The sequence below is a fragment of the Somniosus microcephalus genome, chromosome 1 (assembly GCF_052327205.1).
Source record: "Somniosus microcephalus isolate GS21.2 chromosome 1, FLI_Smic_1.0, whole genome shotgun sequence".
NCBI lineage: Eukaryota > Metazoa > Chordata > Chondrichthyes > Squaliformes > Somniosidae > Somniosus > Somniosus microcephalus.
Genome location: NC_140987.1, coordinates 134,435,446 through 134,460,951, shown reverse-complemented (window position 1 = coordinate 134,460,951; position 25,506 = coordinate 134,435,446). Strand labels below are relative to the sequence as shown.

Sequence of the window (25,506 nt, the reverse complement as noted above, 5' to 3'; positions counted from 1 at the left end):
GCCATTATGATTACTCGGTTCTGAATTGTCACCATGTTTTGGAGTTTTATAATGCATTGCTGTCCTAGAGGGATCTGAGAAATGAAAATGATCCACAACATTTGTCAGAGGGCATATGGACTTTCATGTTTACAAACCAGGCCAGTGAAATTAATTCAGAGATTCTGGAGGTGATAAAAATAAACTTCAAAAAACAAGAAGTATTTCAAAGAATGGGAGTACTGTAACAAGTTATTCTTTACAAACCTAAATGGAAAACAAAATAGCAACTGATTAGCATTTGTTTTAAGGCACAACAGAATTTGCACCAGTTCCCATATCACTTAAAGAATATTGTTTTGCTATATCCGAGAAGAGGCATTAGAAAGAATTATAAATCAACATTTAACTTACCTTATTTCCTCTCATTTCAAAGGTGCAGAAACATTTTGAATAATTTACGTCAATATAGAAGAGAAACACTGTTCATTTGAGTTTTCAGTTCGTGATAGCTATCATCTTTTATATCTAGTTTTGAGTAGCCTTTTCCAACTGTGACAGTTTTTTTTGTAATTGTATTTTTATTTGCAGATCACAAATCAAGATTCTCCATTGTCATTTGGAATTTCACTTCAGAATTTAAGTCTTGAGGTACTGTGGATTTAAGGCTTTTAATTTCTTCCCTTTTAAGATCTATGATTAGGTAATGCATTTGGGGAGGGCTAACAAGGCAAGGGAATATACACAATAAATGGTAGGATACTGAAGTGTAGAGGGACAGAGAGACCTTGGAGTACATGTCCACAGATCCCTGAAGGTAGCAGGACAGGTAGATAAGGTGGTTTAAGAAGGCATATGGGATACTTGTCTTTATTAGCCAAGGGATAGAATATAAGAGCAGGGAGGTTATGCAAGAACTGTATAAAACACTAGTTAGGCCACAGCTAGAGTACCGAGTACAGTTCTGGTCACCACATTACAGGAAAGATGTGATTGCACTAGAGACGGTAGAGAGGAGATTTACGGGGATGTTGCCAGGTCTGGAGAATTTTAGCTTTGAGGAAAGATTAGATAGGCTGGGTTTGATTTCTTTGGAACAGAGGAGGCTGAGGAGAGATTTAATTGAGGTGTATAAAATTACGAAGGCCTAGATAGAGTGGATAGGAAGGACCTATTCCCCTAACCAGGTCAATAACCAGGGGGCATAGATGTAAAGTAATTGGTAGATGGATTAGAGGGAAGTTGAGGTGAATTTCTTTCATGCAGAGTGTAGTGGGGGTCTGGAACTCACTACCTGAAAGGGTGTTAGTGGCAGAAATCCTCATCGCATTTAAAAAGTACTTGTATATGCACTTGAAGTGTCGTAACCTACAAGGCTACGGACCAAGAGCTGGAAAGTGGGATTAGGCTGGATAGCTCTTTTTCGACCGACACAGACACAATGGGCCGAATGGTCTCCTTCTGTGCCATATATTTCTATGATTCTATATTCATGGATTGGTGGTAGCACTCTCGTTTCCTGATTCAGAGTTCAAGCCCCACTCCAGAGACTTGAGCATGCTAGGCTGAATCTTTAGTGCAGTACTGAGGGAGTGCTGCACTCAGAGGTGCCGTCTTTCAGATGAGACATTAAACCGTGGCCCGGTCTATTGTCTCATTTGAAATCAAAATATCCCATGTCACTATCCGAGATCTCCTGGTGTCCTGGCGAAAATTTATCCCCTAATCATTTTATCACACAAAAACAGATAATCCGTTCATTTATTTCATTGCCATCTGTAGGACCTTGATGTGATCAAATTTGCTGCCGCGTTTCCCTATCTTAAAAGTGATTACACTTCAAAAGCACTTGATTGGACGTAAAGTGCTTGGGATATCCTGAAGTTGTGAAGTGCTATATAAATCTCTCCTCGCTCTTGCTCCCCCCCTGCGCTCTCCCTCTCTTTTACCCCCCTGCGCTCTCCCTCTCTTCACCCCCCTGCTCTCTCCCTCTCTTCACCCCCCTGCTCTCTCACAAATCAAATCGCTTTATTGGCATGATAAGTTACATCTTATGTTGCCAAAGCATCAAAATACATTTATGGTTTAGCACATAAACGCAGTTCTATTCATACAGTGTATAAACAGGTATATCCCTGAGTGTATAAATATACATTCGCATTGTTTATATATATTCTTTTCTTAGTTTACTGGTTGTCCCTCTGTTCATGGCAAGCTGTAACATAGTGTGCCGCCAGTGTTATACAGCTTCTCTCCTCTCCCAGTAGGAATGGGAGTTTTTGGTTGTCATTCAGATTTCTGAAATCAGGGCATATTTGTGAGAATTTTTGGTAGAAATTCTCCCTGATGCCCTGGTATTTTCCACAAGCTGTGAGGAAGTCCATCTCTGTCTCCACCACTCCCTGACTGCAGTGAGAGCATATCCTGTCCTCTCTTGGCAGCCTGGTCTGCCTGTGTCTGCCTTTTTCGATCGCTAGGCTATGTTCGCTAAGTCTGTACCTTGTCAAGGTTCTTCTCAGTTTGTTATCCTTTACCATGGTCAGGTAATCAGCTATGTTGTATTGTCTGTTTAGGGCCAAGTAGCAATTGAGTTTGCTTTGGGTTTTTGTTGTTTCTGCCCAATATGTCAGATATTTTTCCTTTTGCTTAGCGATGATTGTGTTGGGTCGAATTCTTTGTGTTATCCTGTCACTGTCCTGGGGCTGGTTATTGTTAGTATTGTTAGTAGTTACTTCACTGAGTCCCAGGACTAGTTGACTGAGGGTATTCTTCTTTATGGTCAGCTCTTGGCATTTCAGGGCGTCGTAGTGATAGCATTGGGGATTGCTCATTTGTCGGTGATTCCAAAATTTGGTGGCTCTTTTTTGGATAGTGATTATTAATGGATATTGGCCCCCTCTCTCATTCCCTTCCACCATGCACGCGCTCTCTCTCTCTCTCTCTCTCTCTCCCCTCCCCCCGCTCCCTCTCTCCCTCCCTTTGTCTCTCACTCCATCCCCCTCCCCCCGACTCCATCTGTCTGAGGCTGAACTAGACGGTTTGCAACCTTAGTGTCATATTTGACCCTGAAATGAGCTGCCGACCACACATCCATGCCATAACTAAGACCGCCTTTTTACACCTCCGTAACATCGCCCGACTCCGGCTCAACTCATCTGCTGCTGGATGTGACTTGGCAGCAGTTTAAATAATCTGCTGACTTTTTTGTTTTTAAATGGATGCATCTTGTGCTTTTATTTAATATATAATGAGTAAGTAGTCCATATATTTGATATAAATATACCATCATGACCAGTATGATTTTTTTTGCCGGTGAGTATGTTACTAACGTGTATAGTGTGCGTATTGCTGCTGCTGTTGCATTCTAATTTTGTAGAAAAAAGGCAAAATGCTAAAAAAATCTTTCTGCAATAATGATGTGCTCAAATAATTTTAAACTTGTCAAAACATTACTTTAAAAACCATCAGAATAACACACATATGATCCTTTTACCAATCATATTTCAATTTGATATAATCAGGGAATGTGTTAACGATGACTAGACATCCCAGTTCATCCAGATATGCCTGTTGTGAAATTTGATTTTAGTGCAATGATAACTGAATCATCAGAAGTAAAATTTATTCCAATGTTACATTTCTTTTAAATGTAAAGAAGTTCAAAAGTTTCCAGATATTCTTTTGACAGGAGATGGCTTGTATTTTAAAAACAGTTTGTAAATTTCCGACATTTATTTTTAGTTCGGCTTATGTCTGTTAATGTGCTATTATATCCTCATGAATTTCAAAATTTTATTTTCACCCTATCATAAATTAATTTTTTTTAAATTAGTTTATGGGATGTGGGTATCGCTGGCAAGGCCAGCATTTATTGCTCTTGAGAAGGTGGTGGTGAGCCTCTTCTTGAACCGCTGCAGTCCGGGTGGTGAAGGTACTCCCAAAGTGCTGTTAGGTAGGGAGTTCCAGGATTTTGACCCAGCAACGATGAAGGATCGGTTATATACTTCTAAGTCAGGATGGTGTGCAACTTGGAGGGGAAATTGGAGGTGGTGCTGTTCCCATGTGCCTGCTGCCCTCGTCCTAGGTGGAAGAGGTCGCAGGTTTGGGAGGTGCTGCCGAAGAAGCCTTGGCGAGTTGCTGCAGTGCATCTTGTAGATGGTACACACTGCAGCCAAGATATGCCGGTGGTAGAGGGGGTGAATGATTAAGGTGGTGGAGGGGTGCCAGTCAAGTGCGCTGTTTTGTCCTGGATGGTGTCGAGCTTCTTGAGTGTTGTTGGAGCTGCACTCATCCAGGCAAGCAGAGAGTATTCCATCACACTCCTTACTTGTGCCTTGTAGATGGTGGAAAGGCTTTGGGGAGTCAGGAGGTGAGACACTTGCCGTAGAATACCTAGCCTCTGACCTACTCTTGTTGCCATAGTATTTATGTGGCTGGTCCAGTTAAGTTTCTGGTCAATGGTGACCTCCCAGGATGTTGATGGTGGGGGATTCGGCGATGGTAATGCCGTTGAATGTCGAGGGGCGGTGGTTAGACTCTCGCTTGTTGGAGATAGTCATTGCTTGGCACTTGTGTGGCGCGAATGTTACCTGCCACTTATCAGCCCAAGCCTAAACGTCGGCCAGGCCTTGTTGCATGCAGGCATGGACTGCTTCATTATCTGAGGAGTTGTGAATGGCACTGAACACTGTGCAGTCATCAGCGAACATCCCCATTTCTGACCTTATGTTGGAGGGAAGGTCATTGATGAAGCAGCTGAAGATGGTATGACTAGGACACTGCCCTGAGGAACTCCTGCAGCGAAATCCTGAGGCTGCTATGATTGACCTTCAACTACCACAACCATCTTTCTTTGTGCTAGGTATGACCCAAGCCAGTGGAGAGTTTCCCCCAGATTCCCATTAAGTTCAGTTTTACTAGGGCTCCTTGATGCCACACTTGGTCAAATGCTGCTTTGATGTCTAGGGCAGTCACTCTCACCTCACCTCTGGAATTCAACTCCTTTGTCCATGTTTGGACCAAGGCTATAATGTGGTCGGGAGCCGAGTGGTCCTGGTGAAACCCACACTGGGCATCAGTGAGCAGGTTATTGGTGAGTAAGTGATGTTTGATAGCACTGTCAATGACACCTTCCATCACTTTGCTGATGATTGAGAGTAGACTGATGGGACAGTAATTGGCTGGATTCTGCTTTTTGTGGACAGGACATACCTGGGCAATTTTCCACATTGTCAGATTCTGGTAGTAAGCAGTTCAAAATGCTCTGAAGTATGGTGGTTAAAATATTTTTTTTTACTTAGTCTTCTGCAATCAGAGTTTGCATCAAATACTCCAGTGGTGTTGAATAGTGATCTAAAAATAAAGTTACCATGGATATAGAATTTCATTAGATATGGAGAAGGTCAGCTTTCAGTGAGCAGAAAATCAATTCTCAAGACCAGCCTATTTTTATCCCATTTGATGTGCTGCACTTTTCAAATACAAAGACTGGGGAAGAGATTCAAAAAAATATGATTTAGATTTCTAAAACAACTTGTCTTTTGCAGCCATCTGTTGTTAATTATATGTAAAATGGAGTTTCAGGATTTAAAAAATAATTATTTGGACTAGTCTGTTTTCCCTTTCACTTTGGCATGACATGGAGTAATAAAAAAAATATTAGCAGGAAGATGATGATGATGATTTATTTTTTAAATATTTGTTTTCCACTCCAGTCACAAATTCTTACATTGTTTTGTTCCTTTATAGAAACATAGAAACATAGAAGATAGGAGCAGGAGTAGGCCATTCGGCCCTTCGAGTCAATGAGATCATGGCTGATCATCCAAATTCAGTACCCTGTCCCTGCCTTCTCTCCATATCCCTTGATCCCTTTAGCCTTAAGAAATATATCCAACTCTTTTTTGAATATATTTAATGAACTGGCCTCCACCGCCCTCTGTGGCAGAGAATTCCACAGGTTCACCACTCTCTGGGTGAAGAAATTCCTCCTCATTTCAGTCCTAAATGGCTTACCCCTTATCCTTAGACTATGACCCCTGGTTCTGGACTCCCCGGCCATCATAAACATCCTTCCTGCATCTAGTCTGTCCAGGCCTGACAGAATTTTATAGGTTTCGATGAGATCCCCTCTCAATCTTCTAAACTCCAGTGAGTATAAGCCCAATTGACACAATCTCTCCTCATACGTCATTCCTGCCATCCCAGGTATCAGCCTGGTGAATCTTCGCTGCACTCCTTCCCTGGCAAGAACGTCCTTCCTCGGGTAAGGCGACCAAAACTGCACACAATACTCAAGGTGCGGTCTCACCAAGGCCCTGTGCAACTGTAGCAAGACATCCTTGTTCCTGTACTCGAACCCTCTTGCTACGAAGGCCAACATACCATTTGCCTTCTTAACCGCCTGCTGCACCTGCATGCTTACCTTCAGCGACTGGTGCACAAGAACACCCAGGTCTCTTTGCACTTCCCCTTCTCCCAATCTATTGCCATTCAAATAATAATCTGCCTTCCTGTTTTTGCCACCAAAGTGGATAACCTCACATTTATCCACATTATAGTGCATTTGCCATGTTTCTGCCCAATCACCCAATCTGTCCAAATTGTACTGGAGTTTCACGACATCCTCCTCACAGCTTACCCTCCCACCCAGCTTTGTGTCGTCTGCAGATTTGGAGATATTACATCCAATTCCCTCGTCCAGATCATTAATATATATTGTGAACAGCTGGGGCCCTAGGACCGATCCTTGCGATACCCCACTAGTCACTGCCTGCCACTCGGAAAACGACCCGTTTATTCCAACTCTTTGCTTTCTGTCCGCCAACCAGTTCTCTATCCAAGTCAATACCTTGCCCCCAATCCCATGTGCCTTAATTTTGCATGCTAATCTCTTATGTGGGACCTTATCGAAAGCCTTCTGAAAGTCCAAATACACCACATCCACTGGTTCTCCCTTATCTATTTTACCAGTTACATCCTCACAAAATTGCAGTAGATTAGTCAAGCATGATTTACCTTTTGTAAATCCATGTTGACTTTGTCCGATCCTGTCACTGCTTACCAAGTGCTCTGCTATTACATCTTTTATAATAGATTCTAGCATTTTCCCCACTACCGATGTCAGGCTATAATTCCCCGCTTTTTCTCTACCACCTTTTTTGAATAGTGGGGTAACATTAGCTACCCTCCAATCCATGGGTACTGTTCCAGAGTCTATCGAGTTCTGCAAGATGACCAGCAATGCATCTACTATTTCTAGGGCCACTTCCTTAAGTACCCTGGGATGTAGATTATCAGGCCCTGGGGAGTTATCGGCCTTCAGTCCCATCAATTTTCCTAACACCATTTCCCTACAAATACTGATTTCTTTCAGTTCCACCCTTTCATCAGGCCCTATGTTCCCCGGCATCTCTGGGAGGTTATTTGTGTCCTCCTTTGTGAAGACAGAACCAAAGTATGAATTTAGTTGGTCTGCCATTTCTTTGTTTCCCATTATAAATTCCCCTGATTCTGACTGCAAGGGACCTACGCTTGACTTCACCAATCTTTTTCTCTTCACATATCTATAAAAGCTTTTACAGTCAGTTTTTATGTTCCCTGCTAGCTTACTCTCATATTCTATTTTCCCTTTCTTAATTAACCCCTTTGTCCTCCTTTGTTGAATCCTAAACTGCTCCCAATCCTCAGGATTATTGCTTTTTCTGGCCAATTTATATGTCGTCTCCTTGGATCTTATGCTATCCCTAATTTCCCTTGTTAGCCACGGTTGAGTCACCTTTTTTGTTTTATTTTTATGCCAAACTGGGATGAATAAATTCTGTAGCTCATCCATTCGGTCTTTGAATGTTTGCCATTGCCTATCCACCGTCAACCCTTTGAATGCCATTCCCCAATCAATCCTACCCAACTCGCTCCTCAGACCATCGTAGTTTCCTTTATTTAAATTGAGGACCCTTGTCTGAGTCAACTACTTCATTCTCCATCTTAATGAAGAATTCGATCATATTATGATCGCTCCGACCCAAGGGGCCTCGTACAACAAGATTGCTAATTAATCCTTTCTCGTTACATAATACCCAGTCTAAGATGGCCTGATCTCTGGTTGGTTCCTCGACATATTGGTCCAGGAAACCATCCCGTAAACACTCCAGGAATTCCTCCTCCACAGTATTGTTACTAATTTGGTTGGCCCAATCTATATGTAGATTAAAGTCACCCATGATGACTGCTGTGCCCTTATTGCACGCTTCTTTAATTTCCCTTTTTATGCCAAACATAATTCCTCAACTGAGGGAACAGGCAGGTAAATTGACTTCAAGCCTCTACATGATGCTCTGGATGGAGATCTGGTCAGGAGGTTGAGTCTTTTCATCGATTCTGCACCTCTATATATACATACTAGTTACCTTCAAGAATTCACTTTGTGGTGAATTTCAGGCACAAAATCACAGTTTTATGGGAGGTCTTAAATACAGTCCTGTATTGCTTTCTTTTGCTTTAGTGTATGTATGTATGATGGTGATCCTCTGCAATGAAATTAAAGGCCCTATATCCTAAACCTATATCAACTCTAATTTGTTTTGGGGGGAAAGTGGGGTAAAATAGTTATCTTTAGTGAAAGAAAGAGAATGAAGCGTGGAAACAAAAGTGCTGGAAGGATTTTATTTATTTTTATTACAAGATTGTACGGATTGGACTTTTCCATTACAGCATCAACTATTTGCAGGCATGACGTCAGCTCCCATATGTATGGTGACAGCACTCAGACCTACATCTGCACCACTCCCCTAAAACTCAGTCATCTCTATGCTGTCAGACTGTCTCGCAATAAGCCATGAATGAGTCAAAATTTCCGTGAACTAAATTTCTGGAAGACTTTGATGACCAAGAAATTGATGAGGAAAAAGAAAATAGAATTTGAATAGACTAGCAAGAGACATGAGAACAGATTATAAAAGTGTCTATAGGAATGTAAAAAGGAAGATATTGGCAAAAGTAAACATGGGTCCCTTAAAGAGATGGGAGAAAGTTTAATGGGGAATAAGGAAATGGCAGAGACATTAAACTAATACTTTGTATCTGTCTTAACGGTAGAAGACACAAAAAACATAAAATGGTTACTGCACAAAAGGAGGTCATTCGGCCCATCGTGTCCATGTCGGCTCTCTGCAAGAGCACTTCAGAAAGTCCCACTCCCCCGCCCTTTCCCTGTAACCCTGCAATTTTTTTTATCCTTCAGGTACTTATCCAGTTCCCTTTTGAAAGCCACGATTGAATCTGCCTCCAACACCCTTTCAGGCAGTGCATGCCAGATCATAACTACTCGCCGTGTAAAAAAGTTTTCCTCATGTCACCTTTGATTCTTTTTGTCAATCACCTTAAATCAGTGTCCTCTGGTTCTTGACCCTTCCACCAATGAGAACAGTTTATCTCTATCTACTCTGTCTAGACCCCTCATGATTTTGAACACCTCTATTAAATCTCCTCTCAGCCTTCTCTGCTCTAAGGAGAACAACCCCAGCTTCCCCAGTCTATCCACATAACTGAAATCCCTTCTCCCTGGAACCATTCTTGTAAATCTTTTCTGCACCCTCTCTAAGGTCTTCACATCCTTCCTAAAGTGCGGTGCCCAGAATTGGACACAATACTCCAGTTGTGGCCGAAACAGTGGTTTATAATAGTTCATCATAACTTCCTTGCTTTTGTACTCTATGGCCTAGAAATTCAGTTGGTAGCGCTGGCGTTGAGCGCCTAAAGAGACCTAGAATTGGGGCGATACCCTATGTTGGGGCGGTCACTATGAAGATAGCGACAACTCGCATGTTGACTATACATTTAACACCTGCGCTAAGTGTTTGCGCGCGCCCGCGAGCGCAAGCAGATCATGACATCATTTCAGTGTGCAACGCCTTTTAGGAGCGCCTGAGCGCATATTGGGTGGCGCCCGGAGCCTTAACGCCTAGCGCTATTAGTGACAGTTCGAGGGAGCGCTAGCAGGCCCTTCTCGGCGTAGGGGGGCGCTATTTAAAGGGGACAGCTCTAGTGCAGAAGCTTCAGCCACTTGGCCTGCTCATTGCGATCGTTGCTGGAAAGAGTTGGCGAGCTACTGTGGAGCAGAGTTTGGGGAATTTAGCATTACAGTACTTGGGACCTTCAAACCTGTCTGGAGCAGTTGGAGCACTACACCTAACAGCCTTTTGACCAACTGGCATCGGAATGGGAGCTGCTTTGGAGGGCGACGGCCTCATGGCCGAGCACTGTGAAGGGGCAGAGAGACGGTGGGAGAGAGGGCCGGGATTGGCCAGAAGGAGGAGGGGCAATGGAGGTCGGCCAATCCGACTGTATGCTGCGAGGGTCTTTAGGCAGCAGGTGTCAAGCCTTGACATGTCGGAGGAGCAGTGTTTGCGAAGGCTCCGATTCGGGAGGGACATTGTTACTGATCTGTGCCACCTGCTTGCTGAGGATCTGCAGCCGCTTGAACGGTGCAGGACCTCTCTGTCCGTGTTCGCTAAACTGACTGATGGCCTCAATTTTTATGCCAACGGATCCTTTCAGTCAGCCATTGGGGACATTGCAACTATCGCTCAGGTTGCAGTCCACTGTTGCATCCGGCAAGTTACAGATGCCCTTTATAGGCGAAGGCGTCAATTCATCACCTTCCCTCTGACCCTGCACAAGCAGGCGGAGCGCGCACAGGGTATCGCTTCTATTGCGGACTTCCCCATGGTGCAGGGGGCGACTGACAGCACACACGTGGCTTTGAGGGCGCCATGCCAGCATCCTTAGGACTTCCGCAACCGCAAGGGGTTCCACTCCCTCAACGTGCAGCTGGTCTGTGACCACTGCCAAATCATCATGGCAGTCAACGCGCATTTCCCAGGGTGCAGCCACGATGCCTTTATCCTGCGGTTGACCTCAGTTTGTTACCTTTTTGAGGGGCTGGCTCGAACACGAGGCTGGCTTACTGGGGACAAGGGCTATCCTCTCTGCCCATGGCTGATGACAACACTCCGTGTGGCCGACACCCCAGCAGAAGAGCTGATCAACAGCGGCCATCAGGCGACCAGGCACAGTGAACAGCACACTATTGGTGTTCTCAAAAAGCGTTTCCAATGTCTGGAACATTCGGGGGGGGAAATCCCTGCAGTACTTGCCGGAGCAAGTGGGACACACGTCGTCGTCATGCTCTACAACTTGGCGATTCGACGCACCCAGCCAATTCCAGCTGTCCCTCAACGACAGGAGGAGGAGGAGTCGTCGTCGTCGTCTTTCATGACATCAAAGCAACGTCATGGCCACAGAAACCATAACTAACAAAATAACTGTGAACTCGTCGGCAAAGCCGCAAAACTCAACAAAACTTCTGCAACTATTACAACAGGTGAGGGTGTCCTTGAATTTGGACAAAGAAACGTCTCAGCACCTCCCTCTACAACTGGCCCCTTGAGGGAGAACGACTTCTCTTTCGCGGCCGGCCCCTTCCCTCACTGCTGCTCCTACGTAATTGCACCCCAGTGGCGGGCTCAAGGCTGGGGGACGCCTGCTGACTGTGTGGAAGCGCAGAAGCCCCTGAGGGACGGCCTGGCCAACCTCTGGGCTTGGAGGGTGCGGACGCAGGATGCTTGATGTGACCATGGCTGGAAGCAGTGTGCCCTGCAGGTGGTGGCAGCTGCACTGCAGACGTCCCAGCGCTGGCATGTGCAATGGTCTCCTGCCGAGCGAGGACACCTGCACCATGGTCGGACGACACACTGGCTATCGAGGGGACCGGCTCGGCTCATCCGCCACAGTCGCATGCTCCACTGATTCCTGGCCTTGTATGGGACTGGAAGGGCCCGGGGTGATCCTAACTGATGCAGAGAGGGTGGCTGCAGTGAGAGATTGCGTTGCCTCAATCTGGGTGTGGACGAGGCCAGCAAGTGACTGCGTGGCAACAGTGAGGACCTGTGTGCCAGGTGCCAGTGCTTCGGAGAAGACCTGGACAGTTCTTTCCATTGCTTCGGACAAGGCAGGTGCCGACCGCTCCACTGCCTCGGACAAGCCCTGGACAGACCTTTTCAAGGGATTGTCCGAAGCCCTGAACAGTCTTTTCCATAGCGGCCTCAAAGCCCTGGACAGTCCTCTCCATTGTTGGCCCGAAGCCCTGGATAGACCTGTCCATTGTTGCCCCGAAGCCCTGGATAGACCTGTCCATTGTTGCCCCGAAGCCCTGGAGAGTCCTGTCCATTGTTGCCCCAAAGCCCTGGAGAGTCCTCTCCATTGTTGCCCCGAAGTCCAACATACTCTTAGCCAATGTATCTATTGACTGAGGCATCTTCTCCACTGCAGCCATCAGCTCCGTGTGTCTGAGCCGGGCCTGTTTGCTCATTTCACCCAGGCGACGCGCCTCCTCTGCACTCTGTGCAGCAGTCATAACTACCTGCCTTGCCCTCCGGGGAGACGGTGGCCGAACTTGCCTATCCCCCTTGCGTTGCTGCATGCCGCTTGTTCCGGCAACTGGTTCATCCTCAGAGTTCCCCCCCCCCCCCCCCCTCCCCTCCAGGGGACTACTATCGCCAGTCTGTAGATGTGTCCGCTCCCCGGATTCTGCAACGGCTGGTCCGGATTTCTCCTGCTCCTCGCCTCCGGTGGGACTGGCACTGGCAGCTTCAGTGCGTTGAGCCCGAGTTGGTGCTGATTCATCTGAAAGCAGGGAGGTGGAAGAGTGGCTTTAGCAAAAGGACAGGTTTGCGGAAAGGCATGCCAGATTGCGGCAAGGCTCTGACATGGCTGCACACTGAGGAAGCATGCTGGCGGGGGGACCAAGTGGAAGGCAACAGGTGAAAAAGGTGAGAGTCTTACCCTCGCTGTCGGAAATGGGGTCGGCAGATGCAGTGGTCACAGGACCAGACAGACGTCCTCCAAGAATCTGGTGCACTCTCTCCTCCAGATCCGTGAGAGGGACCACTTGTGGAGGCCCGCCACCGGTTTGAAAGTGGTCCCTTCGCCTGGCCGCCAGCTTGGCCTGGAGAGGAAAGAAGGGGAAGTTGTGTTACATGAGGCCTTGAGAGATCATTGCATGCCCCCCCATGGTGAAAGAGCCCTTACATGAGGCCTTGAGACATCATCGCATGTCCCCCATGGTGAAAGAGCCCTTGCATGAGGCCTTGAGACATCTGTCCATGTGTGTGCCCAGAAAGGGCCATGGGTGCTTGCTGACAGATGGCCATTGGGGCATCATGGCAACAGGGTGCCCGAAGTCAGCTGCAGATGGAGGGAATCAGAAGTTTGCTAAACCATCACTCACCCTAACGATCCGTGTGAGGTCATTGAATTTCTTCCTGCACTGAACAGGGGTCCTGGTCGCCATGCTGCTGGAGTTGACTCTCACAGCAACCTCCCTCCAAGATCGTCGGTAAGCCTTCTAATTTGGCCTCTTGCCATTGTCCGGATACAGGACATCTCGACAGCGCTCAACTGCAGCCACCAACTGGTCCAGAGCCTCAGTGCTGAAGCGCTCTGCTCTCTGTCTAACCTTCTCCATGCTCACCAAGTTTCTAACGCCAGAGAAGGGCGAGCGCCGATTCTGAGGCCTACAGGGCGTTGTGTGTGGCAGCTGAGGCTGACTGACCCACCCCTTTAAGAGCCGGCCGGCGCCTGGAAGTCTCGTGGTTTCCCGTAATTGAGATCACCTGCGCTGTGCCCGTCCGCGTCGATATTGAGTAGCGCCTGAACTTTTGCGCCTTAGGAGCACCGTGCAACGGCTGAATTCGCGCCTCAATCCCCTTTGGGGGCGATGCAACCCAATATCTCGCCAGGCAGCGATAAGTTTCGTCTGGCTATAAACTTTGCGCACCGCCAGTTCTAGCGCCTCAAGCGGGGCTATACCCAATTTCTAGGCCTATGCCTCTATTTATGAAGCCTGTATGCTTTTCTAACCGCTTTCTCAACCTGCCTTGCCACCTTCAATGATTTGTGCACATATACCCCCAGGTGTCTCTGTTCGTGCACCCCCTTTAGGATGGTACCCTTTAGTTTATATTGCCTCTCCTCATCCGTTCTTCCTACCAAAATGTGTCACTTTGCACTTTTCTGCGTTAAATTTCATCTGCCATGTGTCCGCCCATTTCACCAGCCTGTCTATGTCCTCTTGAAGTCTATCACTATCTTCCTCATTGTTCACTATACAGGTAGACTATCCTTTATCCGAACTTCCGAAAACCGAAACCCTCTAAAAACCGAAAGTTTTTTCGTTCAGCGTAAGTCGTGCGCACGACATGACCAGAGTGGCGCACGACTTACGCTGAGCAGGGCAGAGGGTCACTGAGTTCCCTCCTGGGTAGGAGATTGCAGGCGAGCCGGGCAGTGTGAAGGAGGTATACCGGGAGAGTGAACCCAACAATACAGTGGCCCGTCTGATAGCTGCAGCGGCCTGTCCGATATTCTTTCCTCCCCCCGCGACCCCCACCCTTTCGGATAAGGGATAGTGTATCCTTTATCCGCACTTCCGAAAACCGAAATCCTCTGAAAACCAAGTTTTTTCGTTCAGCGTAAGTCGTGCACACAACCCCGACCCCCCGCCGACCCGACCCCCCGCCGACCCCCACCCCCGACAAATTTCCCAGTCTTATAAAATACCTTCTGAAATCCGAAATTTTCCGAAAACCGAAACACGGCTGGTCCCGAGGTTTTCGGATAAAGGATAGTCTACCTGTACTTCCAAATTTTGTGTCATCTGCAAATTTTTTAATTGTGCCCTATACACCTGTACAAGTTATAAATATATATGAAGAAAAGCAGTGGTCCTAGTACCGACCCCTGGGGAACACCACTGTATACCTTCCTCCAGTCCAAAAATTAACCGGTCACCACTACTCTCTGTTTCCTGTCACTTAGCCAATTTTGTATCCATGCTGCCACTGTCCCTTTTATTTCATGGCTTCAACTACTACATGGAATTATAGCAACACGAGGATTTCAGCCCCTCCAGCCCATTCCACCATTCAGCTACATCGTGGCTGATCTGTATCTTAACTCCATGGACCCGTCTTGGTTCTGTAACCCTTAATGCCTAACGACATTTATTAATCTCAGTTTTGACATTTTCAATTGACCGAGCCTCAACAGCTTTTTGGGGGGAAGAGAGTACTAGATTTCATAGAAACATAGAAGATAGGAGCAGGAGTAGGCCATTCGGCCCCTCGAGCCTGCTCCGCCATTCAATGAGATCATGGCTGATCATCCAAACTCAATACCCTGTCCCTGCCTCCTCCCCATATCCCTTGATCCCTTTAGCCTTAAGAAATAAATCCAACTCCTTCTTGAATATATTTAATGAATTGGCCTCCACTGCCTTCTGTGGTAGAGAATTCCACAGGTTCACCACTCTCTGGGTGAAGAAATTCCTCCTCATCTCTGTCCTAAATGGCTTACCCCTTATCCTTAGACTGTGACCCCTGGTTCTGGACTCCCTGGCCATCAGGAACATCCTTCCTGCATCTAGTCTGTCCAGTCCTGTTAGAATGTTACAAGTTTCAATGAGATCCCCTCTCATTCTTCTAAACTCCAGTGAGTATAAGCCCAATCGACCCAATCTCTCTTCATATGTCATTCCTGCCATCCCAGGTATCAGCCTGGTGAATCTTCGCTGCACTCCATGGCAAGAACATCCTTCCTCAGATAAGGTGACCAAAACTGCACACAATACTCAAGGCGTGGTCTCACCAAGGCCCTGTGCAACTGCAGCAAGACATCCTTGTTCTTGTACTCGAACCCTCTCGCTACGAAGGCCAACATACCATTTGCCGCCTTAACCGCCTGTTGCACCTGCACGCTTACTTTCAGCGACTGGTGCACAAGGACACCCAGGTCTCGTTGCACTTCCCCTTCTCCCAATCTATTGCCATTCAGATAATCTGCCTTCCTGTTTTTGCCACCAAAGTGGATAACCTCGCATTTATCCACATTATACTGCATCTGCCATGCTTCCGTCCAATCAACCAACCTGTCCAAGTCATACTGGAGTTTCTCGGCATCCTCCTCACAGCACACACGCCCACCCAGCTTTGTGTCGTCTGCAAACTTGGAGATATTACATCTAGTTTCCTCGTCTAGATCATTTATATATATATATATTGTGAATAGCTGGGGTCCTAGGACTGATCCCTGCGGTACCCCACTAGTCACTGCCTGCCAGTCGGAAAAAGAGCCGTTTATTCCAACTCTTGCTTCCTGTCTGCCAACCAGTTCTTTACCCAAGTCAGTACCTTGCCCCCAATCCCACGTGCCTTAACTTTACACGCCAATCTCTTATGCGGGACCTTATCGAAAGCCTTCTGACAGTCCAAATACACCACATCCACTGGTTCTCCCTTATCTATTCTACCAGTTACATCCTCAAAAAATTCCAGTAGATTAGTCGAGCACGATTTACCTTTTGTAAATCCATGTTGATTTTGTCCGATCCTGTCACTGTTTTCCAAGTGCTCTGCTATTACATCTTTTATAATGGACTCTAGCATTTTCCCCACTACCGATGTCAGGCTTACCGGTCTATAATTCCCCGTTTTCTCTCTACCACCTTTTTTGAATAGTGGGGTAACATTAGCTACCCTCCAATCCATGGGAACTGTTCCAGAGTCTATAGAATTTTGGAAGATGACCAGCAATGCGTCTACTATTTCTAGGGCCACTTCCTTAAGTACCCTAGGATGTAGATTATCAGGCCCTGAGGATTTTTCCACTGCCCTTTGTGTGAAGAAATGCTTTCAGAAACTCTGGGGAACCAAGACCCTAGTTAGAATAAAGAACTTAAAGAAATTAGTATTAATAAAGAAATAGTACCGGAGAAATTAATGGGTCTAAAAGCTGCCAAATTCCCTGGACCTGATGGCCTACGTCCTAGGGTTTTAAAAGGGGTGGCTACAGAGATGGTGGATGCATTGGTTTTGATTTTCCAGGATTCCCTAGATTTTGGAATGAGTAGCAGGGTAGAGCATTTGGATTTTCAAAAAAGCTTTCAATAAGGTGCCACACAAGAGGATATTACCCAAAATTAGGGTTCATGGGATTGGGAGTAATATATTAGCATGTATGTATTGAGGATCGGTTAATGGACAGAAAACAGAGAGTAGGAATAAATGTGTCATTTTGTTTTTTTTTTATTCGTTCATGGGATGTGTTTGTCACTGGCAAGACCAGCATTTATTGCCCATGGTTGGCAGCCTGTAACTATTGGGGCAGTGTTCCCTGTAAGCTGCGCTTTGTTCTGCGCAGCCTGTTTCTTTTACTGCGCGGTCCCTTTAAATTTCTGCGCATGTGCGGTACTTGCAATGGAAAATCCGGTGAAGGGCCTGCGCGGGACCTTTCCCATTGCTGTGTGGCCACGCAACTTCGAGGGAACATTGTAGTGGGGTACCACAAGGATTAGTTCTTGGGCCTCAGCTATTTACAATCTATATCAATTAGATGAGGGGACCGAGTGTAATGTATAAAAGGTTGCTGACGATACAAAGCTAGGTGGGAAAGTAAGCCGTGAGAAGGGCACAAAGAGGATGCAAAGGGATATAGGCCTGTTAAGCGAGTGGGAAAGAACATGGCAGTTGGAATGAAATGTGGAGAAATGTGAAGTTATACACTGGTAGGAAAAATAGAAAAGCACAATATATTTTTTTAAGAAGTGGAGAGATTGGAAAATGTTGGTATTTAGAGGGACCTGGTTGTCCTTGAACACGAATCACTGAAAGTTAACATGCAGGTACAGCAAGCAATTGGGAAAGCAAATGGTATGGTAACCTTTATTGCAAAGGGATTGGAGTATATAAGAGTAAAGAAGTCTTGCTGCAATTATTTAGGGCCTTGGTGGAACCAGACCTGGAGTACTGCATACTGTTTTGGTCTCCTTACCTAAAGAAGGATATACTTCTCTTGGAGGGAGTGCCACAAAGGTTCACTGAATTGATTCCTGGGATGAGGAGATTGTCTGATGAGGAGAGATTGAGTAGACTAGGCCTATATTGCTTAGAGTTTAGAAAAACGAGAGGTGATCTCATTGAAACATACTAAATTCTTACGAGACTTGACCGGGTAGATGCTGGGAATATGTTTTCCCTGGCTGGGGAGTCTAGAACTCGGGTCACAGTCTTGGAATAAGGGGTCAGCCATTTAGGACTGACATGAGAAATTTCTTCCACTCAAAGGGTTGTGAATCTTGGGAATTCTATACCCCAGAGGTTGTGGATGTTCAGTCGTTAAGTGTATCGAAAGATTTTTGGATATTGCGGGAATCAAGGGCTATAGGGATAGTGCGGGCAGGTGGAGTTGAGGTAGAAGATCAGCCATGATCTATTGAATGGCGGAGCAGGCTCGAAGGGCTGAATGGCCTACTTCTGCTCCTATTTTTTATGTTATGTTCTAAAACCATTCTCGTTGGCTCCCACCATAATCTTTTGCTCCTGTAAGACTTGGGATGAGCAACCCTGTTGTATCGTTCTGAATGATTCGAGTTGACACCAGTTGTTATCAGTGGGAAGCATTTTATTGTAAAAACAGTTTAATACACTTGGTATTTAAGCAGTAGTTTACAGAATGGAAACTGGAAATATATTATCCGCTTCCATGCTGGGTAGAGCTCATGCCTTGGCCTCTTGCGGTCCTCTCGGGCCTCACCCCTTGGATCCTGAGGATCCTATTTTCTGCAGACTTCTTCACTTCTTCAAACTACACAGGCATTCGGCTCCTGCCAGCATTTGCGTCCACCCAGACAAACCTAGTCTCTACCTTCGAGAGGATTCTCTACACTGAACATGTGTTCCAGCTGTACTTTTATACACTGTTAGCTGAAGATTATGTGCTATGCTGACTTAACCTAATCAATTCTGATGAGGTGATCAGGGCTAACAATGCCTCATCCATTTTGATGAAAAGGGCAGACCTTACTGCATCACCTTTGACAGGGATATTAAGCTGATCACACTCAGCAGGTCAGGCAGCATTGAGGAGAGAGAAACAGAGTCAACGTTTCAGGTGTTTCCAACATTTTCTGTTATTTCAGATTTCCAGCATCTGCAGTATTTTGCTATTGTATTAGTGTTTGGTTAACTGCCACTTCTCTTTTTGGAACGCCCACCTTGAAGTTCTGCTCTTCTCTCCGATGGGATTTCCATTCGTCTCTTCAACCTTATTCATCTTCATTGCTTTCTGTTCTTAACTTGTCCCATTACCTCTCCTTTTGCCTTGCACCATCATCCCTTTTGTCAGTCAATCTCTCCTGCCTTCCATCCTATCACAGACCTTCCCTTTGTTCTTTCCTCCCCTCCTCCCTGCCTCTGCTTAAAGACCTCTCTTCTCTAGGGGCCCCGACTCTCAACGTTGACTCTGTTTCTCTCTCCTCGATACTGCCTGACCTGCTGAGTGTTTCCAGCATTTTCTGTTATTTTAGATTTCCAGCATCTGCAGTATTTTGCTATTATACAATTTAATAAAACATCGGCAGCATGGCTCTGTAGAGTCACCTATTGACCACTATCCATCAAATACGTCAATAATCCTCTCCCCATTACTCATACGACACTAAACTTTCAATTAGTGTCAGCTGTGGCTCAGTTGGTAGCACACTCGCCTCTGAGTCATAAGGTTGTTGGTTCAAGTCTCACTCTAGGAACTTGAGCACATAAAGCTAGGCTGACACTCCAGTGCAGTGCTGAGGGAGTGCTACACTGTTGGTGGCGTCTTTCAGATGAGACGTTAAACCGAGGCCCCGTCTGCGCTCTCAGGTAGACGTAAGAGATCCCATGGCACTATTTTGAAGAAGAGCAGGGGAGTTATCCCCGGTGTCCTGGCCAATATTTATCCCTCAACCAACATAATAAAATCAGATTATCTGGTCATTATCACATTGCTGTTTGTGGGACCTTGCTGTGTGCAAATTGGCTGCCGCGTTTCCTACATTACAACAGTGACCCAACTTCAAAAGTACTTAATTGGCTGTAAAGTGCTTTGAGACGTCCGGTGGTCGTGAAAGGCGCTGTATAAATGCAAGTCTTTTCTTTCTTTCTAATTTCTTTCCTTGCATATACTAATAAAAATCCTATTTGTTTTAATTCAGTTAAGAAACAAAGGCCTAGAAATTCGGTTGGTAGCGCCAGCGATTAGCGCTTAAAGAGCCCGAGAATTGGGGCGTTACCCAATTTTCAGGCGGGCGCAGTGAATATAGCGCCACCTCCCATATTGAGTATCCTTTTAGCGCCGGCGCTAACTCTTTGCGCACGCCCGTGGGCGCAGGCAGATCATGACGTCATTTCAGTGTGCAACGCCTTTTTGGCGCCCCAGACCGGATATTCGGTAGCGCCCGCAACCTTTCCACCTGGCGCTATTAGTGACAGTTGGATGGAGCGTTCCCAGGCCCTTCTCGGACTCGGGGGGCGCTATTTAAAGGGGACAGCACTAGTATAAAAGCTGCAGCCATTTGGGCTGGCCATTCTGATCGTTGCTGGAGAGAGTTGCTGACCTTCTGTTGGACAGTACTTTTCTCATTGAGCCTTTGGAGGCACTGGCACTGGCAGCTTGAGGGCCCGGCTCCCGAGCTGGTGATGCAGCATCTGAAAGCAGGGAGGTAGAAGAGTGGCTTTAGCAAAAGGACAGCTTGGCAGCAAGGGATGCCAGATTGCGGCAAGGCTATGACATGGGTCCACAGTGAGAAAGCATGCTGGCGAGGGGAACAAGTGGAAGGAGACTGTTGTAAAAGGTGAGAACCTTACCATCGCTGTCGACAATGGGGTCGGCAGCTGCAGTGGTTACAGGACCACTCAGACATCCTCCAAGAATCTGGTGGACTCTCTCCTTGAGATCCGTGAGAGTGACCACTTGTGGAGGTCCTCCACCGGTGCGAAGCTGGTCTTTGCCAATCCTCGCCAGCTTGGACTGCAGGGGAAAGGAGGGGAAGTTATGTTACCTGATGCCCTGAGTGATCATCTCATGCCCCCCATGGTGCAAGAGCCCTTACATGACGCCTTGAGTCAAAGGGCCCAGAAAGGGCCATGGGTGCTTGCTGGCAGATGGCCAATGGGGCACAGGCCACTCTGTAGCCATAAAGTCAGGTGCAAATGAAGGGATGCAGAAGTTTGCAGAAACAACACCCACCCTCACGACCCGAGTGAGGTCGTTGAATTTCTTTCTGCATTGGACAGGGCTCCTGGTCACCATGCTGCTGGAGTTGACCCTCTGGCATACATCCCTCCAAGTTCGTCGGTAGTCCTTATGATTCGGCCTCCTGCCATTGTCTGGGTAGCGAACATCTCGCCGGCGCTCCACTGCGGCCACCAATTGCTCCAGAGCCTCATTGGTGAAGCGCTCTGCTCTCTGTCTCACCTTCTCCATCTGGTCTAAGTTTTTAGCGCCAGAGAAGGGCCTGCGCCGATTCTGAGGCCTGCAAGGCGAAGAGTGTGCATGCTGAAGCTGACTGACCCACCCCTTTAAGAGCTGGCCGGCGCCTGGAAGTCTCGTGGTCATCGGTAATTGAGAGCACCTGCGCTGCGCCCGTCCGCTCCGATATTGGGTTGCGCCGGAGGTTTAGCGCCTTAGGAGTCCCGTGTAACGCCTGAATTCGCGCCTCAATCACCTTTAGGGGCGATGCAACCCAATATCACACCAGGTGGCGATAAGTTGCGTCTGGCTATAAACTTTGCGCTGCGCCAATTCTAACGCCCCAAGCGGGGCTATACCCAATTTCTAGGCCAAAGTATATTACAAAATTTCAAATATTTGACAGTGGGCAGTCTATAAATACATGTATCTTATTAAAAAATCACTTTCTATCTGTGCCATTTGACTTTGTTATATTTTTGTCAGTAATCTGTGGGTATTGCAAACAATACTGGTGGCAGTAAACTTGCCCTTTGTTTAGAACAGAAGAACATAAGAAATAGGAGCAGGAGTAGGCCATTTGGCCCCTCGAGCCTGCTCCACCATTTAGTAAGATCATGGCTGATGTGGTCTTGGCCTCAACTCCACTTTCCTGCCTGCTCCCCATAACCCTTGACTCCCTTATTAAAAAAAAAAGTCTACTGTACCTGGTATTCCCAGGCGCTCTCCAATCCAAGTACTAACTAGGCCTGACTCTGCTTAGCTTCTGATATCTGACAATATTGGGCGTTTTCAGACTAGTGTGGCCCTGGAACAGTAAACATGCTGCAGAGCAATAGATGGACAGAAAAGCTAGCAAGTCATGCCAGAGCAGTGCAGGTAGGGAGTAATGGAGGCATAAACGGGCTGCGGAGCAGAGGCAAGGATCAGCAGCACCTCAAGAAAGAACTACGGGTGGAAAAGCAGCTGGAGCAAAGGTGGGAGGAGGCTGCAGGCTGAGTGGGAAAAGGCTAGAGCTGTCCACCAACATTAAATAACATTCACTTTGTTTCTATTCTGTGTCCACTTGTTGGGGGGAGGAGGGGAATGTAATTACTTTCAACTTCTCCTGGCTATAAAGGAATCAAGATGACACCAGAGCTGGAAGGGATAGATCAGAAATTTGGCTTACAACAGTCCAGTAGCTAGATTGTGTAATTACAGTGCGACAAATGTACCTTCACAAAACCCATAATAAATGTGGACATGTGAATTTTTTAATGGGGATAAAAGTGACAAACGTGACAACAGGAAATCAAATGACATAGACCAGAAGTGCGTGGATATAATTTCTTAATGAGATATAATATATTTATTAAGGCTTTCTTTGTAAAATTGCTTTTCTTTAAAACCTAAAGCTTCCAGCCATAACCAAGATATCTCATGCCAAATTTTGGTGTTGATACTATAAAACTGGTTTGACTCTTTGAATAAAAGCTGGACCTGTATTTCTGAATATATGCAGATCAGAAGTTTGATGAAAATATTAGTTGTTTAGATATTTATTATAATGTTACCTTTCATGTAGACTGTTTTAAATATATACATTTATGTTACAGACAACAGACGAGAGATGGAATCCATGCTTGCATGATCAATGTGAGCATGTTTTCAATAAGGTAAAAGTCGTTATAGTTTGTAGCACAAGCACTAAATAATTTGATTTTAGTATGTGACGTTTCTGAACTAATTGCGTGTATTTTTTTAAAACTTTTAGCTTGTTCGATTAGACTACCTCTGTGCATATTGGAATGTCAACACCAAAATGTATTCTTATAACAGTCAGATTGAGACCTTGGTAAGTTGACTTTATATGGTAAATATTCTGATTCAGTGCTGATACTGCTGAGCCTTGCCTCCTCTCTCCCCCTTCTCCACATATCGGGAGATTGTGTGTGAGCAGCTCCATGATTTTGCATCTATTAATTTGAATGGACAAGATACCAGGGGTGGCTTATGCAGATTTTCTGATATCATAGAATGATACAGCACAGAAAGAGCCTATTCAGCCCATCGTGCCTGTGCCGGCTCTTTGAAAGAGCTATCCAATTAGTCTCCTGCCCCTGCCTTTTCCCCATAGCCCTGCAAAGTTTTCCCCTTCAAGTATTTATCTAATTCTCTTTTGAAAGTTAATATTGAAACTGCTTCTACCACCCTTTCAGGCAGTGTATTCCAGATCATCATAACTCGCTGCGTTTATATTAAAAAAAATTTTTTTTTTAATTAATTCTCATCTTGCCTCTGGGTCTTTTACCAATTCCCTTAAATCTGTGTCCTCTGCCACTGGGAACATTTTCTCCTTATTTACTCTATCAAAACCGTTCATAATTTTGAATACCGCTATTAAATTTCCTCTTAACATTCTCTGCTATAAGAACAACCCCAACCCCTCTCGTGTCTCCATGTAATTGAAGCCCTGCATCCCTGGTACCATTGTAGCAAATCTCTTCTGCAACCTCTCCAAGGCCATGACATCCTTCCTAAAGTGTGGTGCCCAGAATTGGACACAATTGGACAGAATATGCCCTCCAATCTTCTCTGTCCTAAAGTGCAAAGGAACGATAAATACATTTTGAACATGTAGATTAATTATTCTTCAAATTCCTTTAATATTCATTGGGTATTTTTGGATCTTTAAGATATTTTTGATATGAGAAAGCATCATGTTAGCTGCATTTAAATGTATATGTGAATTATTTTCCTGTTAAATTTGCACAACTTTTAAGCAAGAGGGATTCAGGTTATTTTACAGATTTGACCACTTTTTTTTATTTCCTTGCTCTTCAAGCAACTGGGAACTATATCCTCCTAGTATCTCCCTATATATTGGGATAATGCTTGTGACTTCTGATTACAATGTCAGTATTGAGCTGATTTTGAAAGCAATCTCGTGTTGCTCAGTTACATCTACTGGGAACTAAATTCAGACTAATCAAATATATTTCAGTGAAGACACTTATTAGTTGACACTTGATATGATCCTGTTGAAGGGACAGTTTACTAACTCACTTAGCCTCCTAAGGTTTTAAATATTTTTATCCTGATGACAATTCTGAACAAAAACTGTTGCTGGATATTGTTGTGTAATTTTAAAATTATCTTTCAGAAACACTTGAAAGATGGAGTTTCAACAAGCAACTTTATTCCAGAGGAATATCAGTTCAGTAAGTTGCACACTGTGGCACATGTGTAATGCCTTGTACATAGCAAAATACCCCAAAGCACTGTGGTATTCTGCCCACACAAGTTGTACTGTAGCTTCCAAAGGGATCCTATTTCTTAGGCTAGCAGTAAGTCAACTAATGACTTTCAGGTAAATATATAAATATGGAAAGTGTATACATTAAATTTGGAAAATGGGGCACAAGTTCTTCCTGAAAAGAAGTCAAACTAGCTGCCTGCATAAGGTGTAACGAAAGAGTTGGTGTGGTCCATGTCAGAATCAATGACTGAAGAAGGAACGGGGAGAAGGTTCTGTTAAGAAAGTATCGGGAGCTAAAGTAAAAAGCAAGATCTCGCGGGTAGTAATCTTATGATTATTACCCGAGCAACGAGTAATTTGGCATAGGGACAAACAGATCAGGGAGGTAAATATGTGGTGTGGAAAGTGGGGTTCCATTTCGTGGAACACTGGCACTAGTACTGGGACAGAAAGGAGCTGTACCACTGACATGGGCTGTACCTGAACCAGGCTGGAACCAAGGTCCCAGTGGAAAGAATAAATAGGGCTACAGCAAGGACTTTAAACCAGGGAAAATACTGTAAAGATAAGAAAAAAGGATGAAAGCAAAGTTCAGTTAAAGATAATATAAATACTTAAGGTTTGGGGAAAAAATATATAGGAAAGAATAACAAAATAACTAATAAAAATACAACAGGAGTGATGAAAACCAAGAAGTGTGTTAAGTTAAAGTGTGAGGAAAAACAGCATCTGGAGAAAAGGGCTGGGTGGGTTCTGTTGCCCAAATAAGAGTTCTATACACAAATGCATGTAGCATAAGGAATAAAATAAGCAAATTAAAAGCACAAATTCAACTTAAAGGGCATGATGTAGTGGCCATCACTGAGACCTGGCTACAAACTGGCCATGACTGGGAGATAAATAGTCCAGGTTATAAAGCCTTTAGAAAGGGCAAGGAAATTGGA

At 45.4% G+C, this 25,506-nt stretch overlaps 1 protein-coding gene across 6 annotated transcripts in view; it reads left to right on the top strand.

Annotated features, from left to right (window-relative positions):
• The window catches only part of vps13a (vacuolar protein sorting 13 homolog A), a 631,135-nt gene that overhangs the window by 106,910 nt on the left and 498,719 nt on the right, over positions 1–25,506 (top strand). For all 6 annotated transcript variants that reach the window (XM_085985825.1, XM_085985842.1, XM_085985834.1 and 3 more), the window contains exons 7-10: positions 571–630; positions 22,920–22,979; positions 23,078–23,158; positions 24,467–24,524. In XM_085985825.1, the coding sequence (XP_085841951.1) occupies positions 571–630; positions 22,920–22,979; positions 23,078–23,158; positions 24,467–24,524 (259 nt within the window). The remainder of the gene's footprint in view (positions 1–570; positions 631–22,919; positions 22,980–23,077; positions 23,159–24,466; positions 24,525–25,506) is intronic.